This window comes from Pholcus phalangioides, unplaced genomic scaffold (assembly GCF_987345545.1).
Source record: "Pholcus phalangioides strain wild (caught in Gottingen) unplaced genomic scaffold, Ppha-v1.0 ptg000015l_1, whole genome shotgun sequence".
In the NCBI taxonomy this organism is placed as follows: Eukaryota; Metazoa; Arthropoda; class Arachnida; order Araneae; family Pholcidae; genus Pholcus; species Pholcus phalangioides.
In genome coordinates this window covers 91,122,187-91,141,571 of record NW_028301608.1, presented here as the reverse complement: position 1 = coordinate 91,141,571, position 19,385 = coordinate 91,122,187, and the positions used below count along the sequence as shown (strand labels likewise).

At 34.0% G+C, this 19,385-nt stretch overlaps 1 protein-coding gene across 1 annotated transcript in view; it reads right to left on the bottom strand.

Moving 5' to 3' along the window:
• Positions 1–5,538: 5,538 nt before the first annotated feature.
• Positions 5,539–19,385, bottom strand: part of LOC149077033 (ubiquitin carboxyl-terminal hydrolase 31-like) — a 38,373-nt gene continuing 24,526 nt past the window's right edge. The window contains exon 11 of the mRNA XM_089244771.1: positions 5,539–18,749. Within this exon, the coding sequence (XP_089100897.1) occupies positions 18,520–18,749 (230 nt within the window). The 3' untranslated portion in view covers positions 5,539–18,519. The remainder of the gene's footprint in view (positions 18,750–19,385) is intronic.

The window sequence follows — 19,385 nt, the reverse complement described above, 5'->3', positions numbered from 1 at the left end:
CATAGAAGTATTAGTTAATTGGGACCAAAATTTATAGGAAAAATGTCTATCTTTTGGTAAAAAGTAAAATTGAAAATACAGTTATTCCCGCATAACATACGTCTTAAATAGAAAGTTAATGAAATGTTATTTTTATCATAATGGGTACACATAAAATATGTTATTTAGTGTCCGCAAATTAGGATTTTGAAAAGGTTCATATGCCTTGAAATCTGTGCAAACGAACTTCATGCGTAGTACGCTTCAAATATTGCCACAAAACCTCTTGGTTGCAGAGGCAAAGAAACAGTTTTCACTGTTAGGATTGAATTGATTGAGTTTCAGATCCGGTGAATTATTACTGAGGAGCATTGCATTAAGTGAAATTTTTTAAGGCTTTCAACTTCAAGTATGAAATCATGGCCAGTCTGCAAAAATGGTAACAAGCCTTGGAATAGCATTTCGAAAAATGACGAAAGGGTGTGCATCTTTAACAACTTTCCAATTTTAACAACTTGTAATTAGCTTATACAAGCTAATTACAAGCCGCTGTGGTGGCCGCTGTGGTGGTCGAGTGGTTATAGTGACGGACTCGCGATGCGAGGATCCGGGTTCGAACCCCACAGTGGCGGTCGGCTGAAGTTGGTTTTCTGTGGTTCCCAACTTCAAGGCGCAAATGCGAGCCGATCTCCCCGTTAAAAAGTCTCGCCACAGAGAGCAACAGTCCTACAACGATAAATCATTCAATCATAACACTTCACTCATAGTTTGAAAAATTCATAGTTTGGCAGATGGCAGCACTACACATAACAAGCATTACACAGAAACAAAAAACTTTACGTCAGGTTGCACTACCCATACACGCACATTCCCGCATGTACCGATTCATTGGGGGTTCCGGGGGGGGGGGGTTCCGGGGCGGGGGGGGGGGGGTTCGGGGAAAAATGGCTAGGGGATCTATGAGGTTCTTAAGTCAGCCACCTCGTTGGGCAATTTGCCTGTTGGGGCGTTGTATTTGTACTTGTACTTGTACTTATACTGTGTAGCCTCAAAAAAACCCAGAGTAGTTTCTACTCGACCAAGCAATTCTTACTTTATTTAAAACTTAAAAATCGCTACCAATTCAGCAATTATCCTATGATTATGCGTGAATTTGAGAAATGCGGAATTCTCAGGAAAACTCGGGGTACCATAAATCGGGGTATTACTATTCACCGAAAACTCTACAAATTATTTTCTGTAGGAACATTCATATTTTCAACTCTATATAGTCCAGTGTATATTTGAATATGCATGGTCAGGAAAAAAACCAATTATACCAATTTTTTGGTATTGTAGAGAAAGTACATCTTTTTTAATATTCTTTAGTGTCATTTCAGAACAAAATACGGCCACACATTTTTATCTATAAAGAGTTGATTCTTCATCTGTATCAAGTTTTGAGAACTACTGAAGTTTTGTGTTCAGATTGAGAGAACCAGATTGAGGGCATTGGAAATAAAATTTCAGGAAACAACTGTTCAACTTTGCTGAGCAAGATCTTATCAGTTTATTGATAACAGTAAAATAAAGGAAAACTGCAACTTTATCCTTAATTTTGGTCATTGTAACTAGCTAAAAAATCCACTCCAATCAATTAAATTGCTGTGTTGTATTTTTTGACGTGAATACTTTTGAATAACCTGACGATACTGGGAGCATTCGTAAAAAAGTTTCGTGACGAAATTCTTTAAACGCTCATATCTCAGAAAGTACCAAACGCAAGTCAAAAACAGTGATATCGTCAGATGCACATGGCAAAGGTGCATCTAATAATATCACTACGGTTTCAATATCTCTTCCCGTCTAGGCACCAGGCTTGCTTCGCTGATTCGTAACGAAATTGTTTTCCGCTATATCTCGAGCAGTTCACAACGATAATAGACGAAATTGGTATCGTTCGTTAGCTATTCCAAAGACAAAGCCAATGATAAATGACATAATTTCATTATGTTGGTACCTCACGCGTGATTCAAGGCACAAAAACGTATTCACGTCAGAACATGCGGTCGTGTCTAGGACGCAGCCTACCCAAATTTTTTTCAATTAAAAATGTGCTAACAGCACCAGTTTGCATCTATTTCTGTAATAGATGTAAACTGGTTACATCCATTATTGATGGAACGGGTGTAACTGGTTATTTCCAGTTCTAACCATCTAGTTGAATTTTTTGTTTAAAAATTCTATACGCGTTTTTATGGGGTAGGGGAAGGTGAAACATTAGGTTAAGTTTAAAAATCATTAAAGACGTTGAAACGGTGCCTGCAGCATCATAAACGCCTGTGCTAGATGCAGAGATGCAGACAAAGAAACATGTGGAATCAACTAACGCAGATCACAATACTGCGGCAGGCAGTCCCCCACCGAGAAGTTAGCTCACCAACTTCTTGTTGAGATCTTATTTCTCTATCTGCGTCTTGTGTCTGCGTTTTATGGTGCCACAGGTACCGCATTCCAACCTTATTAATGGTTTCTTCACTGCGCCGATCACTTGGCAATGCTTAAATAAGTGTGTTGCCATTTGAATTTTGCGAAATTTTGTTGCTGTGACCGTAACCGTGACAGTTAGGTTTATGTTTCGCTTCTTATTTTCGAGTGCATACTGTAAAACACCAATATCTCGAATTTCATTCGCATTCATTGATTTTTACTGCCGCTAGGACAAGGGTTTCTCCAACGTAAAGTTTCTCGCGGAACCCTTGATAGTTATAAGGCTGTACGGAACACACTATCTCAGTGTCCAGAGAGCCTGGCTACTCTGTAGGTTGTAGGGTGGGGGAACATGAGTGAGCAGCGAGATGCTCGCGGGGAAAGGCAAAATTTTATTTATTCCTACGTTGTAAAATGTGCTCTCTAACCTTTTTCCAGAAGTGGGCACATTCTGTTTCATTTCACCTGCACAGACCTGCATACAGAATTTCAATATCTGTGCGAAATCACAAAATAATACATACTACCTTAAACATTATATAAGGGATTTTTCTCTGCTCAGGAAAACACTGTGTACAGGGAAGTATTCTCAGACTCTAAACGTCCATACATCGTAAACTTATTCACCATGAAAAAATGGTGCCGCTCATTGTTACTGTTGTCCACGATCAATAAATGAGTAAAAATGAAATTTTATCATAAAAAATGTGCCTTCTAGAAAATATTGAGAATAAGTATACAAAGTACACCAGGGCTGGACAAATCCCAGTCACCGGGTCGCCATGGCGCTTAAAATTTTCTTTGTGTAGTTACTAAATTGCAAGCTGAGAGCAGAACAAAAAGTTTGCAGTTTATAGCAGCATTTCCGCCAACATGGAAGAGGATCACTACTTTCTAAAAAGGTCAAAAGAAACATCCTTTTGGACCTTTTTCTTCGAGTAAAAAAAATTTTGTCGTTAAAAATTTTTTCTGGCACCCAGTTTTTTTTTTTGCGATTTGTACAGTCCGGCAGTACTGTATATATTATATTACATGTAAACATCATTGAACTGGAATCACTGCTGTCACCTATCGAATAAAAAATGCAACTGTTGTGATTCTTCGATTGAAATTGATGGCCTGTTTTTGATTAATGTGCCGCATGGAAAAAGTCAATATTGCATGATATCGATAAATATTTTATGAGCAATATTATTAGTTAAATTGTCGAGTTTGCTTCAAAATTCTAACGGTTATAGTTTGTGTGCTGTAAAGCTGTAAATTAACATTAGTAAGATGCGCATGACCTCCTCGGCATTTCTGTAATTATAATCGGATAATATAAATTAAAACTATCTGTGTCTTGCGCATCTTACTAACGTTAATTTACCGCACGAAAACAATAACTGCTAAAAATTTGAAGCAAACTTAGCAAATTGACTAATATTATTGATCAAAAAATATTTATTGATATAATGTAATATTGACTTTTCTATGCGTCACATTAATCAAAAACCGGTCATCAATTTCAATCGAAGAATCACAACAGTTGCATTTTTTATTCGATAGCTGACAGCAGTGATTCCAGTTTAATGACAATTCTACTTGTAATATAAGCAATGGCGGATTAAAGTCGGTCGAGGCCCCGGGCGCAAAAGAAAATATTAGACCCCCCCCCCCCTTAAATTAGAAAAAAGTGTGAAGTTTGGGATTTTCGTGGCCCCGGGAGCGTCCGCGGTTAAATCCGCCTATGAATATAAGCCTATCATACAGTATTTTATGTGCTGTATACTTTTTGTCAATATTTTCTAGAAGGCACATTTTATCCTTGAAATATGATGTATAGCAAGGGTTGATTTTTGTTAAGACATTTATTTTAAACGTGTTTCTGGTGCTCCAGGGGCCGAACAAGTGAGAAGCCGAGTTTTTTCTTTGTCATCATTTGACTGTTCTGGAAAAAATACTAGGTGAGGGAACCAAAACGAACACTTGCCCCCTTGTAATGAGTACAAGGGGCACACTTGGGCCATGTGATCCATTGCAGCGCCACGTTTCCCCCAAGAAAAAAGTTTTTTTTTTGTTAGGAATTGTTGGGTTAAGTTGTGAGGGTGGGGCTGACAGGGATCCCGTCTGGGACTATACTTATTTCTTCACAATATACATTAACTGTGGAAGCCCCCCCGCATGAAAAATCTAGTTTGAGGTCCCACGAAAGATTCCAGCTTAGAGCCTTGACGCAGGATAAGCAGGAAGCTTAAAAAATAAGTCCCGCACGGGTAGAGATTCTGTTTTGAACCATCCCGGTAGATTACTTTCTTGTTTCTGATATCACGGCTTCACAGGCCCTGTCAAGTTTTCTCAACTTCGCTGTTGTCGAGGTATGGCTCAAAAGTGTGATGTGAATTTTTACTGTGTGAAATTAAAAAATTTTGAACTAAAGTCTACGCTGCCGGTCCTTACAACCTGCCGCGCGGGTGCACCGCACCTCTCACACCCTCACTTAAGCCACCCCGAGTGGTGGTCGGCTGAAGTTGGTTTTCTATGATTCCCAATTTCGAGGCACAAATGCGGGCCGATATCCCCGTTAAAAAGTCTTGCCACAGACAGCGACAGACCTACAACGGTACAAAACCTCAATCCACTTCACTCATAGACAGCAGCACTGAAAATTCAAAACGCGACAATAGATACGCACACATACTTCCGGCACAACTCAAATCGATAGTAAATCGCCCATGGCGATAGACTGGAGTTAAGCTCGGTTTGAATGATTGTGTGAAACAGTGTTATATAGTATAATGTTTTTTGAACATCAGCCACGGAACTAGCTGGTGGCAGAGTCCTGGAATTCATTCATTTATGCTTTTTGATCAGGGACCCATGATGCTGTTATGATGGCCCTGGAGAATAATAATAATTGTGTTTTTTCCATTCAGTAAAGCTATTTAAATTATGTAAAATAAACATTACGCATAGTTTGAATATAATATGAAAAATTCTATAAGCAAAAAAGCGAATCAACTTCCTACGTAACAATAACTTTTTTTTAATTCTCATCATAATTACAATAACGATTTTCAATAACAATTTGAAAAAAAAAATTTATGACAGGAATCATTATGAACAAAATAAACAAATATGTATGTGCTTTAATACAGGCGTTTTAAATCAAATTTGACTAGCATCAGGCAAAGTAATATAAAAGAAATGTTACATACTCGATTGATAACAATTCATTTAAAAAAAAGCCAGCATATACATTCTCTACATTTATAACACTAGCGATTTACTGAAGCATGAAATATTCACAAAATATTTTACATTAAAAAAAATTACCGCTACACTGGCTCAAATCATTCGACAAAAAGAATGGCATGTAGTACTAATAATATCTTCCTTGTGCATTCCCCAAGTACGTACTTAATTTTTTTGAATAACCTCATCAATGGTGAGTGAAATACTTACAACCATTAACTGTATGCAAAATTTGCAAACTGATGATGATGATGAGTATGGCAATGCAAGTTACAAAGCATTTTGATTGGAATGATCACTAATGTTGATAGCAATGACAACTAATGCCCCATCAGTTTATCATCGAGTGATTCAACAACTTTCTTTTCACGGAAACGAATGAAACAAATACAATTTCTACAGTCAGAGGAAACTATGCTACCACATTTGGAAATACCGAGATCGCAAAAATCTGGAATCTTATCAAAACAGTATGAAACGGCACCGAGTGTAGCACCAAGATTTCATTGCATTATGATAGTAAATATTCAAAGTCAATTACCAGAAGGATAAAACCTAAAACTTATAAACACGAAATGGGAAAGTTTCAAAAAAAATGTTAATACCATTCAGGAATTCATTACACTGAAGGGCGGCAGGATAAAGATTTTAATACTGCATAGTTGAAACCTAACTAAACGTCCTAAAATAAAATTGTTGCATGGAAAATAGCAGAGGAAATCACTTCATAGATAGGAAGGATATCGACTACATAGATAGGAAGAGTAAAAATACTACAGCGGGAATTTCAGTCTTTAAATATTTAAAAAAAACCCAAAAACATTCCTACTCGTAGCTGCTTCTAGCACCCAAACACCTAATTGTGTCTACATTGAAATCTTTTATTTTATAATCAAATTCTTTCACTGATTGATTTTGCTCGACTACAGTAGCGTCTGAACAGAAGGTGCTGTGGGTGCTCGAGCACCCACGGGAATGTGTGGCATGGGTCTGAGCAAACCCCCAGAATCAATTCAGAAATCAAAATTCCCCCTATACAAAACTAAACACCAGCCACCACAGGTTCAAAACACTTCTGACCTCCGCTCGACTATGATTGAATTTATAACTATTATGTCACTCTACCACAGATTCAACTAATTAATTTATCAGTAGTTTGAGTAATTTTTCATTATCTTACAGTGGAGAACTAGAAAATGAGTAAAATATGTGAGTGATTGAGTCATAAAATAAAAAACAAACTCTGAATTTCAAAAATTTCCACTATTATACAGGATGCACTGTAAGTCTTAATTCGGCCTTTATCTCATCAACCGTTCGTCGTAGAGGTATGGTTCTAGTTTTAAAAAATGTTCCAAATATGTTAAGAAATCATCTTGTACCAGTTTTTAGAGTGAAAATAAAGTGAGTGTGTGTGCCAAAATAAAAAATATAAATTTTTATACGGTTCCCCTGAGCTCTTAACTTCAAATTAGAAAGTTGTTGCCCTGTCTCTTCTGAGGCCAACAAAAAAAATCACGTTTCAAAGTGCAATATTCGCCGAGATATTTTAATTGAAAAATCGGATAAAAGGTGGAGAAGAACATCATAAACGAACAAACAATGCTTCTTTCCCTTTTATGCTGTTCCTTCCCAATTTTTCTTCGATTTTTTCATTCAAATACCTCAGTGAGTATCACAGTTAAAAGCATGGGATTTTTTTTTTATCCCGCTCAGAAAAGAAAGGCCAACAACTTTCTAATTGAAAGTTAGAGAACAGGAGGACCATATAAAAATTTATATATTTTTATTTTGTGACACACTCTATTTTCACTCTCAAAACTAGCGGGGTGAAACTCTCAAACTAACAGGGTGATTTCTGAACAAACTTTAAGCATTTTTAAAATTGGAACCATACCTCTTCGACGAAGGGTTGATGAAATAAAGGCTGAATTAGGACTTACAGGACACCCTGTATACATTGAAATGAATTTCTGAATTTCCCATCTTGGACACTAATTTTTCTGTATCACTACATCTAAGTACACCCTTTCCCAAACAATTCAGGAATTCAAATTATTATATACAAGAAATACACATGCCCAAAAAAAAAATAAAATCAATGATAATGACTAAATCGTTTCCGAATTCCATCTTTTGAAGATAATACTAGCGTGGTAACTAATATATCTTATAGACATTATTTCATTGAAAAATAATTGCAAAAACACAAGAAACATCACAGCATTTTAGTCAATAGTCGGCAATAAATGATGCTTGGAATGTGATTGGAGAACAAATCAACACACAGTAATTACACAGTCCGTGGGATTATTCAAACGGACATCTCAGTCTTCTTCAAATACAGCTTTGATCACATCCCATGCTTGGGAACTTTTCACGTTACATTCCGAAATTCATCATTTTTATCATTTGGTAAAAAATTTTCTTTTGAACACAGAAAGAGATATACTAGAGCACAAGTTACTTGACAAATTAAATTGCAACCCAAACTCTGTGAGTGGATACCAGATAAGAGAGTAAACCAGTTGAGTGAATAATTTTTCTTATCGGATAAGTGTATCTGTTTTTAGTAGATAAAAATTCTAAATTGATTGATTATTTTTAGTCAAAATAATCTTCAAATGCAATAATTTAAGATTAAATAATAATCAACTTCCCTAAGGAGATATTGAATTTTTCTTATCCGTAGTTTGCCAAACACATGTAATTTAAGCTATACATTCATAATTTTGTAATAAAGTATGAAGTAAACAATGAAGTAATTTAATAAAGCAGTTTCACTGTGTTCTTATTTCTATTTAACTGCGTGTTATTCCCTTTTTCCAGTCGGAGGGAAAGAGGTAGCTAACAATCTACCACACAATCTCCCTGACCGACAGCCCAGTAATAAATGAACGATAAAATGTCTGACATCAATTCATAGGCTTAGATCAAAAATAGAGGAAAGTTCCTGCTTGAAATTTGTCAGCAACTAGGTTGTTATCTTGCGGTAGTTGAGCTTATTTTCAAAAAGGGAGACATTTCCCCTTTTTTTCCAAAATGCACTTTTTTAATAGTTTATGGAACTTTGGGATGAGCTCTGTCGGATCATGAAACAGGGTTTATTCAAATGTGAATATTTTTGGTAGAGAAACAAAACAGTTGCCCTACTGGCGTTAAGGGTTTTTTTTTTTCAAACGCCACAATTTTCAGAAGCACTTTCAAGTCACATTTTACAGTAGAACCTATCGATAATGGACATCCATGAGACAGAAAATTTGTCAGCAAACAAGGAGTGTTCTTTAATGAATAGTAAAATTAATTGAGTCCTGTCTATTTAATGTAAAAAGTGTTTGTTAGTGGTGTCTGCTATGGGTAAGTAAGTACAGTAAATCGTGTTTTTTATGTTACTCAATGATAGAGTAGTAAGGGTGCCTTCCTTGGCTAAATGAAACCTTCTGGAATCAACACGTGGGACCAGCTCAAACTTTAATTAAAAGGTAACATTTCCACTAATTTTCAATCAAAATGGAACACCTCTAAAATTCAAATGCGGATAACTCTTTTGAATGTTGATCAAGAAACATAATACTAAAATATTCCATACCATTCCTATATGCTCTATTTGTTGGGCTATTTTTTACTTTTGTAATTTTGTAAAGCAGTCCATTCCGGAGGATTATGTTTTTTACTTCTACTGTAAATTTAGCAAAAGTGGAAATGTTCCCTTTTGAAAATAAGCTCCTCAACATATCTAAGCTATCTCTTAAAGTCTCTCTTAGTCTATTTTAACATTCAGTATAAAAATTCAATTTTTTTTTTTTTTTACATTATTTGAATGGATAAACCAATAAAGTGAGCATTTCTTTCACAGTTTAAAAGTATCCCCCAACCCCACCTCACAGATTTCACTAAATTAAAAATTAAATTTCTCATCATCATATTAATTAAAACTTAATTTTGAATAATTGAACTTTTAAAGTCACAAACATTTGCTACCAATTGTTTTGCATTAAAAACCTCTTTTTTCCCTTTTAATGCAAGGGGGTGTAGCCCATTGAAACAAGTTCAAACAAAAACATAACACAGTAATGCAATTCTTTTTCGATACAGATTCAACATGCAACAAATACTTCAATTTTCTGTAACTTGAAAGAATCAACAAAAATACATGTAACACGTATACAAAGAAGTGTTCTATTAATTAGAGAAGTGCACTTTTCTTTTAAATACACATACATATATTGTATATGCATATACATATATAGATACAAGTATGTAGTGTTGAGCAGTTCCTGCAATGTGAAGCTCTGAGAAGCTCTGCTATCATGGAATTTATTACTTTCCCCTCCCCTCTCTCTTTCTCTCGACGAATTCCCTGATATGTAGCAAAAATTGCAATACGCATGGAGACACGTACACCAAAATTGTTCATTTAGTAAAAAAACCTGTGCATCAACAAGCATTGTACATAAGACTGTACAACAGTTAATAATATAACAAAACCAAAAATCAATTTCGGTAAATAATATACTTTTGGAGCAAAGCATATAACAAAAGAAATTGAGCTACCTACTCTTACGGGTGATACAAGAGAACCTTCGAATTGTGCTATTCCTAGCTATTTGAATGTGATAACGACCAAGAGATGCAACATTTATATAATATAATTAATGTATGTGTAAAATAAAAAGCAAATACAATCAACAATCATATAATCAATAATACATATTTATATAAGTAACATAACCTCAAAAATATTAACAAGAAAGCTGGTAACAAAAACTCAGCAATCTACAATGTGGCAAAAATGGAATCTTGGGTAAATGATGAGATAATGGAATGTAAGAATCAGTGTAACTCACAATATGTACAATTCTTGCAATAGTAATTTATGTATAGGAACAAACACTGAATACATTTTCAAAATCACAAATAATTATTTTTCCAATAGTCTAATACAGTCGATGCCGCTTATTAGAATCACGGATAATGTTATCACTTTTGCAAGGAATGCAATGGACAAAGGAAAATATTTGTTTATAGTTATTGAGACTTTGGATAATGCTATCAAATGTTTTTCTGTCGAAAGTTTTTTTTTCGTATTTTGAAGATAAAGTTTAACCAAGCTTAATTTTTTTTCCTGTAAGTTATTGTTATCAGGCTGCAAGACTATGTAGGAGGCTAGACCGAAATGCATCTACCTATTTTCCTGTGTATAATTCACATATTTTAATAATATCGCTCGTTACATTCACTTGAAAGTGACTGATACACTTACTGGTTGTTTTTTCAAGTTTTTAAAAAATCTTTTATCAAACTTTCATCGTGTAATCCTGGTCTCAGAGTAGAAAAATTTGCATCTGCAGATTATACGCTGCCGTGGATCATACACATGAAATTATAGTACTTCTCTCTCTCTGCACTGGTTTATTCTCACCAGCCTTCCTCAAATCAACCAAATTGTATGGTAGTCAAAATGTTTATCATTAAAATTACATTCATCTATATTTGAACGTTAAAAAAACTACATTAATCAAAACCAGATCTAATGCATTTCACATGAATTGTATAATTGTATATCACCTTATGTGTTCCATGTTTGCTCTCTGTTTTTGTTAGTAATGTGTTTATATAAAAGCATTCACATTAACTTAACCAGAACAAAAGAAAATAAAATTTCGTGTCAATACAAATGGAAATAACAATTCTCTTTTAAAGTTATAACTTGATAGACTTCTGAATCAGCAAAGCCCACAAACAAATAAAAAAGCAAACTCAGTATAGAGATGTTATTTTCTCAGCTCACGACACATCAGAAAAGAGACTTTCAGGACATTGATTCAGACACAAGCTTTGGAAAAAAAATTTGTTGCCTCCGTTGGAAATTTAACCCTGGTTCTCCTGGATTGCAAGAGGACTAGGGTTCAATTCCCGATGGAAGCAACAAACTTTTCTCTCCAAGGGTAGTCTCAGTATAAACTCAATATGTACAAAAGAGTGGAACCAAGCGGAGATGATAAGTTTGGAAAGAAAATTTGCATGCCTCTGTGGGAATCATCCCTCCAACCCCTGGCAGACTGGGTGATGGCACTACCATTAAGCTATGGGGGATTGTCATTTTCTTCCCTTAGAGCATATGAGTAAGTTAAATGGTCGCCACACATGGGCAGCCTCCTAACTTAGCTAATAGCTTGTAACAACAATAGCCCCAGATGGCGACGTGCAAAGAGAAACAATGTCACTCTTCACTATTGATACAAAGTATGAAAGACTAAACCAAGCGGAGATAAAGATGAATTTTAAAAGAAAGTTCAAATGCCACTGCAAAGAATCAAACCGCTCGCCCAGTCTACGAAGGGTCGAAGATTCGATTCCCTGTCAGAGAGCAACAGACCCTACAATGGTACAAATTTTCAATCATTACACTTCACTCATAGTTTGTACACGTACATTACAACATGTATCAATTCGTTAGAATTTCCGCAGAAGAATACAGACAGTGTGCATGTGTGGTTTAGTGTGTTAGTCTTTCTTACATCATATGAATAGCAGAGAGTGAGATCACATTACCTTTTGTAAGAAAACCGGTCACACGTGACTTAAAAATATTTTTGCATGATCCTAAACATTTGCCATTATGTATCAAAGTTATATTTGCATTTGTTTTGTAAATAAATTTTCTTGTAACTTTCATTATTCAAATTTTCCTTGAGGTGTCTCTGTAAACCAAAAGAAAGAGAGAGAGAGAGAGAGATTCTCACTATCCAAACTGACTCCAGAACCAATGTCCCCATTTAATTGAGGTGCTACTGTATTTTTCTTTTTCAAAATAAAGGAAACAAATAATGTTTCATCATTCAGTAGAGAATTAATTCAAACCAATAACAAAGAAAAAAAACAGACACATTTCGGAAAATACAATGAATCCTGTTTATAGTTTTTCTTTTAAAAAACCGTCATAAAAAAATGTTGTAAACGAGAAAACGATTTAAACGGGAAATCTTAAATGAGAATTAGAGGGAGTTCACAGGCCTTGAAAAAAGTCATACTGAGCGGGAAAACATTTTAAGTGGGACATTATAAGTGGGATCGACTGTAATCCATAAAGATATGTGAACCTTTTGAAGTTGATGTTAGAGTCAGATTTCTATTGCATTATCATAATTCTCAGCACATCATTGCTACATTAAAAGCATGAATTAACAAACAAGGCACATATACAAATCATTGAAACGCCAAAAAAAATCGTACACATGTACAATTAAACCATATTTCTCAATTAAATTACATAATTTCGAAAAAATAAAATAAAAATAGTCCAACCTCGTTAGTGCATCACCCAGGTAATGCATCACTCTGCTTACTGGGTCACTTTTTGGAAATGCCAATTGCCCTCTATGGGGATCTAATGTTATTAAACTACTGATAACACATCGCCCACTCCACTTAATGAGTCACTTTTGTAAAAGCACCCTTTTGAAAATGACTATTCAAAGTGGAAACTCTTCGTAAAATATGCATGATAAGTTAAACGTCCACTCTTACCACATCGAACCTACCTAGTAATTCAAGCGAAGCCACTGAAGCCTCCATTTCCTCCCCCCACTCACTGAGGGCTTGCTGATAGATTCTATTCTTTCAACATTGTATTTAGTGGCTTCTTATTTTGAAATGGTTCACAGAAATTTTTTTTTCCTTGGCAAATGGCGGTTCTTGGTCAAATTTTACTGAAAAAAATGTCCATGGCATAAATTCACCATTTTTTTTAGAGAGAGATAAATTTTTTTTTTTTTAAATCGAGTTTAAGAAGCACAATATTTTTGTCGACTTTTTGACTTTTAAACAAATCTTACCTGGATGATCCCTGGATCTGTAAGCCTGTGTTCACCCTACTGTTACAGAATGTTCCCCAAATTTTTAAAAAAAGTTCATTTTTCACTTTTAAAGACAAAGTAGGATTATAGTGGAGGAATATGAATCAAATCTACCTATTAAGAAAATTTGTATCAGGACTGGAAAGCACAACAGAGACTTCTATCTTCTTTGGAGAAAAGGATCGCTTCTGCAACTTCCACAATTCCACTCAAACAAAACTTGCCAGCGTTTTTCAGTGAAAAATAATTTTTTTTTTTGCACCCATAAAGAATATTTTACTTAATTTATGATGTTCCGAAAGAATTAAACTGCCATACAAGATGACAATACTTTGGTTTCCATAAACATGGGAGAATTTGCAAATTTTTAAAAATCGAAAAGAGTAATATTTGGTGTTGTTCAAATGCGTAATTATGTAGCAAATAAACATACATTAATTAATAAAAGCTTGAGTAATAAATTTTCATGACTGAACTCTTTTGAATAAATAAAATTTGGTTTCTCTGCAAGAATACATCAATAGAGAGACAGGAATCAGCAAGGCCATGGCTTACTCAGTTTAACCAGTCACTCCACTTATGAGGTCATATTTTTGTTCTCCCAAGAGTGACTTGTTAACGAGATTTGACTGTACATAGACTGAATCAAATAAAAAATTTTGAAAACATCATTCATGAGAATGAGACACACACAAAAGCTTTCATGGCCATCATTTAATAAACAATTTATAGGTTTGATGACTTTGTCATTAGACGTGATGGAAAGCTTTCTATTTTTGTCATTTCCTTTGCATGAGTGATGAGCAATTTCAAGTATGCCAAGTAAGAAACTTATTTCTTAAAAATGCTTGTCACTCAAAAAATAAAAGCTTTCAACCACATCAGCCATCGTCAGTAGTGCTAATTCTGAATTTACAGAAGTAAAAATAAAAATATGTGGGAAAAGAACAGAGCAAATGATATTTATGTATTCAAATAGACAAGCCCTCAATATTAAAAATAACATAACAACAACACACAGAATTTGAATGACATACAGTTACATGAATGAAAAACATAATCTATGCTTTTGATGATGTTCATGATATTTTTCATTAAGAAGGATTAATTAAACCTTTATATAATGTGGTCGCAAGAAGTTCCCAAACCAAGGTAAAGAATTAAAAAATAACAGACTGGACTCACACCATTTAAATTCCAAATTAATCATCTCTATTAAACATTTGAACATACACATGAAGAGACTATTATATTACACTAAAAGTCACTTCCCTGCAGGCTGTGAAAGATTACGTAACAAAGAGGCAGCAGGTGACATTCAGTGTTACTCCCAAAGCAGTCTAAATGCTGACGACTACAGCAAAAGCCTACTAAGAACTTTTTGACATCATTAATACAATGATAAATTTTATAATACAATTAAGCCTCGCACAAAATCAACAACAATTTTCTGTAAATTTTCATAATTTGACATAACTTTCAACACATAAAACTTCCAGGAGACAAATAGAACCAGGTCAGAGAAATCTAAAATGTTTGTGTTTTACATATCTAGAATGTTTAAGATATATAAAACAAAACATCATCATTAAGAGTAAACAGCATTCTGCAACAACTTGCAAATGTCTCATAGCATGAATTATATGGGGGAATCTAGAAAAATATATAAAGGCAGAGAAGGAAAAGCCTATGAAATCACACAAGCAGCAAAAAAAATTTATTCTCGCACATCCTTAACGCAATAAAACTGAAGAGAGAAATTTTTTAAATGATTACTTTAACAAATCCTGCTGTTTACTGAACAAGGCAATAGTTGCACAATGGCAGTGACGAGAGCTTTCAGTAGCGCAAATGGAAGTACAGCCACAGAAATCTTATGCATGTGGTAATTTTTTCTTTCATTTTTTCATCTCGTAGCTCAAAATATACATCAGTTATTTACAAAGTTGTATTAAAAAAGATGCTGTTCATAGATACATTTGTTCTTGCGTAGTTAACTAGGAATTGCATGCTTTATGAAAAAATGAAGCAAAAATTGAATCATCAATGTAAAAAAAAACCATGAATATACACTTAAATGCTATTTCCACAAGTGACAATTCAAACTTTGCAAATGAATTTCAATTAATTCCAAAATTTAAAAAATAAATGTCAGCTAAATGCTTAGAAATATGTACAATTCTGTCTTTCCTGGCATTCACGAATTCAGAAGCATGAATGGTTTCAGTCGAAGGATGCCAGGGAATAATTAGTAAGTTGCTCCCAATGCTATAATTGCCTAGCTTGGAGGTTACATGCTCTTTTGTGTGACCACACCCTTTTCCCTCCTAATCTTCGCTGCACAGAGCACAACACCAGCTCGGAGACATACTGCTACTTAATCTCTGGAGCACTGAATCCGTAACTATGACATACTCAATGCAGATGGAAATTGCAAACAACTCCATACACTCAAACCTGGAATGATTTTTAATGAGTTTTACAGTCAATAAGAGCTGACCATGAAAATAGTGTTATATTTTACTAATCAGCCTAATTACTACCTAATTTTGTTCTGATTGAAAATCAAATACTGACCATGTTTTGGGAAGACGACCGAAATTGACTAATCAGAAAAAAACCAAGTTCAATTTCCGATTGTCCAAAACAATGACTGGTAATGAAAATAGTTAAAAAAAATAGACATAAAGTCTAAAGTGTGTTCAACTAAAATCCATAGAGGAATAAAAATAAACTAAAATGAAGATGTTAAGATTGAAACCAAAAGATTTCTTTTTGATGCAATACTCTTTGACACAAGGCACACTTTGCTTATAACACTAGAATGTCTTAAGATGCACATAAAATTATGAAGAAAAGAAAAATTGTCCAGAATGTCATGAGTTTTCCTCATTATTTTCAACTGTAATTTCTCAATAGCTCTAAATGAAGACATAAAGACAGTTTACTTTTTTTTCAAACACAATACTTCATTTCAAAATCGGACCAGAAAGCTAAGAAATTTTGATATGGCTCAGGGAATGTTCTTAAGACAATTGATTGCAACAGCTCTTACACACACGTAACAGTTTACTCTTACATAAGAATACTGGTAAACTATAGGATGAGAAAGAGTTTGTACACAATCTCTCAATGTTTACCGCCTAAACTTTTACAAACACCCAGTGACATAACATTAAAAAGATGCATCATAAAATTGGAAGCCTTCATGCAATGATTCGAAAAATAGCCTATTAAATACTAGATAATGCAAAAGCGGATGCAACTGCACTTCAATCATAGACACCTTTAAATGCATGTTACAAATACCCAGTTTCATAGACTTATTAACAATTATAATACTTCAAGAAATAGAACATGTAACAACATTATATTCACATGTAACATCAATTACAAAATGGTAAATTTCAAAACCATTAAGTTATCCACCATATCTATCTCAAAATAAACTTTTGCGACAGAATTTTCAACATTCATTTTTGCATTCATGCTCAAAACAGCTTAAAAAGGTACATGTAAAAACTGCACCTACCAATGATATAATAAAAAATTAAAACCTGCCATTATGTTAATAATAATAAAAGCTACAGATTCATCCATTAGCATTAGTGTGCAGTAATTTATTTTTTGCCTCCAAACAGCTGTATTTTACAACATGATTGTATATTGAAGGGTGTGCTTCTTCCAAATGCAATAATAGTCCCATTTATTTAAAATTCCTCTTTTCATCTGACACCACCACATAAATAGTACTTAAAATTAAGACTACCATGTCCTATATCAGCCACATTTTTCAATTCAAGTCAGGGGTTCTCAAACTGTGCGCCAAGGTTTCTCATCTAGACTCTTTCAAGATATTTTTTAAACTGCCAAGGGGAGCTGCGGATAAGCATTGATAAGGGAAAGGGATGCCATGGGAGGAAAAAGTTTGAGAATCCCTGTCCCGAGGATTGACATTATACCTAATGTAGGAAACTGAACAACTGTAAAGATTTAACCCTTTGGCTACACAAATAGTTGAAACTATGGCTTTCTTTGTGCGTGAGAAAAAAAACATTCCCTGTTTTTCCCTGTATCACGAATCATCTGAAATCCAATACACCCATCATCCGGGCAGTTCTAAGGATTAAGAGAAAATAACTGATTCACCAATAATGAATAATCTTGAATAACATACACATCACATTCGTAACACTGCACACATCTGCCAACAAAATTAGCAATGCTAAAATAAAATTGTAACTAGATTTTAAAACAACATTTAAAAAAAGGTATATTTAATGCCACGTTGTTTAAAAATTCAATTTATACTCAAATAATATATTTTTTATGGCACTAAAAAACAATTTGATGTTAACAAATTTACATTCTGAGAAACGAACTTGTGTGTTTAAAATAACTTCCTATAACAATAAACAGATCATTCTGATTAGCATTATGAACATACTGCATGTGCAATTCACACACAGCAAAATCGCGTCAAACTTTTCAAAGTGAAGCAAAGATGTATAAATTGCAGATATATGAGTTTAGCAATGACTATCAATTGCAAATTTTATCAATTCTTTAAATCAATTATTAAAAACAAATATGACTACGAAATGCATAACGAAAAAAAAATGAAATAAGATGAAATCAAATTAAAACACCGGGATTATCAAAATTAAATTCATAGAAATCTTGGAGAAGGAAATCTATTGCTTAAATTAAGCACTCAGTAACAAATTTCAGTAAAATCATGTAAAACCCTCGAGTTTCTTTTCAATTCACACAACAAATATTCCACCATTAACATCCTTCAGTAGCATAAAGAACAAAACTGTTCTCATATTATTTCACAACGAAACTTCCAACTTTTACCATATAACAACAGTAAAATACATATATATTCTGATGGCTGGGGTAGATTATTTTTTATCAGAGTGATTATAACTACTTTGATGAAAAAAAATCTATTAAAATAATGATAATAAGTAGATTATACTGAAGTGATCGTCCAGTACCGTTTTGCAGGAGGTGGTGGAGGTGGGGGAACAGAATCCACGCTAACATCTCGGTCTATCCGTGATTCTGAATCATTGTGAGAAACAACAGGAGTTGATTTGTTGTAATCACTAAATTGCATCATGCTAGAGTATGATCTGGCTGATCGAGTGAATGGACGGTTTTCTGATGTTCCTCGAGAATCTAAAGTAGCAGATCCCAAGACTGAAAATGAGAAAGAAATTTAACTCATTATACATCACAAATAAGTAGGGGGAAAACTAACAAAATCACATTCATATAAATGTGCATAAGCTTTGCGACACTGAATAAAATATAGGCTCCTTTTTCATTTATCATAACATAAACACTATATTTGAGATACAAATGGTGTTCAGATGCATGCAGTGTGTGAAGTTTTTTTTAGCTTAGTAAAATAAAAAAAATTAAGCTTGAACAGAAACTTTTATATTATGTTAATGATACATAGATAAATATGTGAAAAGACTTTCTCATTATAATCAAGAACGTGAATAAAATTTCAGATGAGTAGCTGTTTTCCCACTTGAGTTTCATTATTTCATTCATAAATGCAATAATTATTAAATAAATATATATGTACAGTGAAACCTTGCTACAATGATTTTCAATTTTAGCATAAATCCCTCGACAGCGATACTTTTTAAAAATCTTCTTTGGAATGTCCTATATTTCAATGTTAAACTACTGTGTGTCGATACAAAGATATCCTTTACCAAGACACCCTCTACAACAATATTTTTTAAGAAGTTTTGAAACCCAACAATCATATTCTTTTATATCTAACTCCAAATTGCTTTCAATATTTTTTTTGACGGAAGT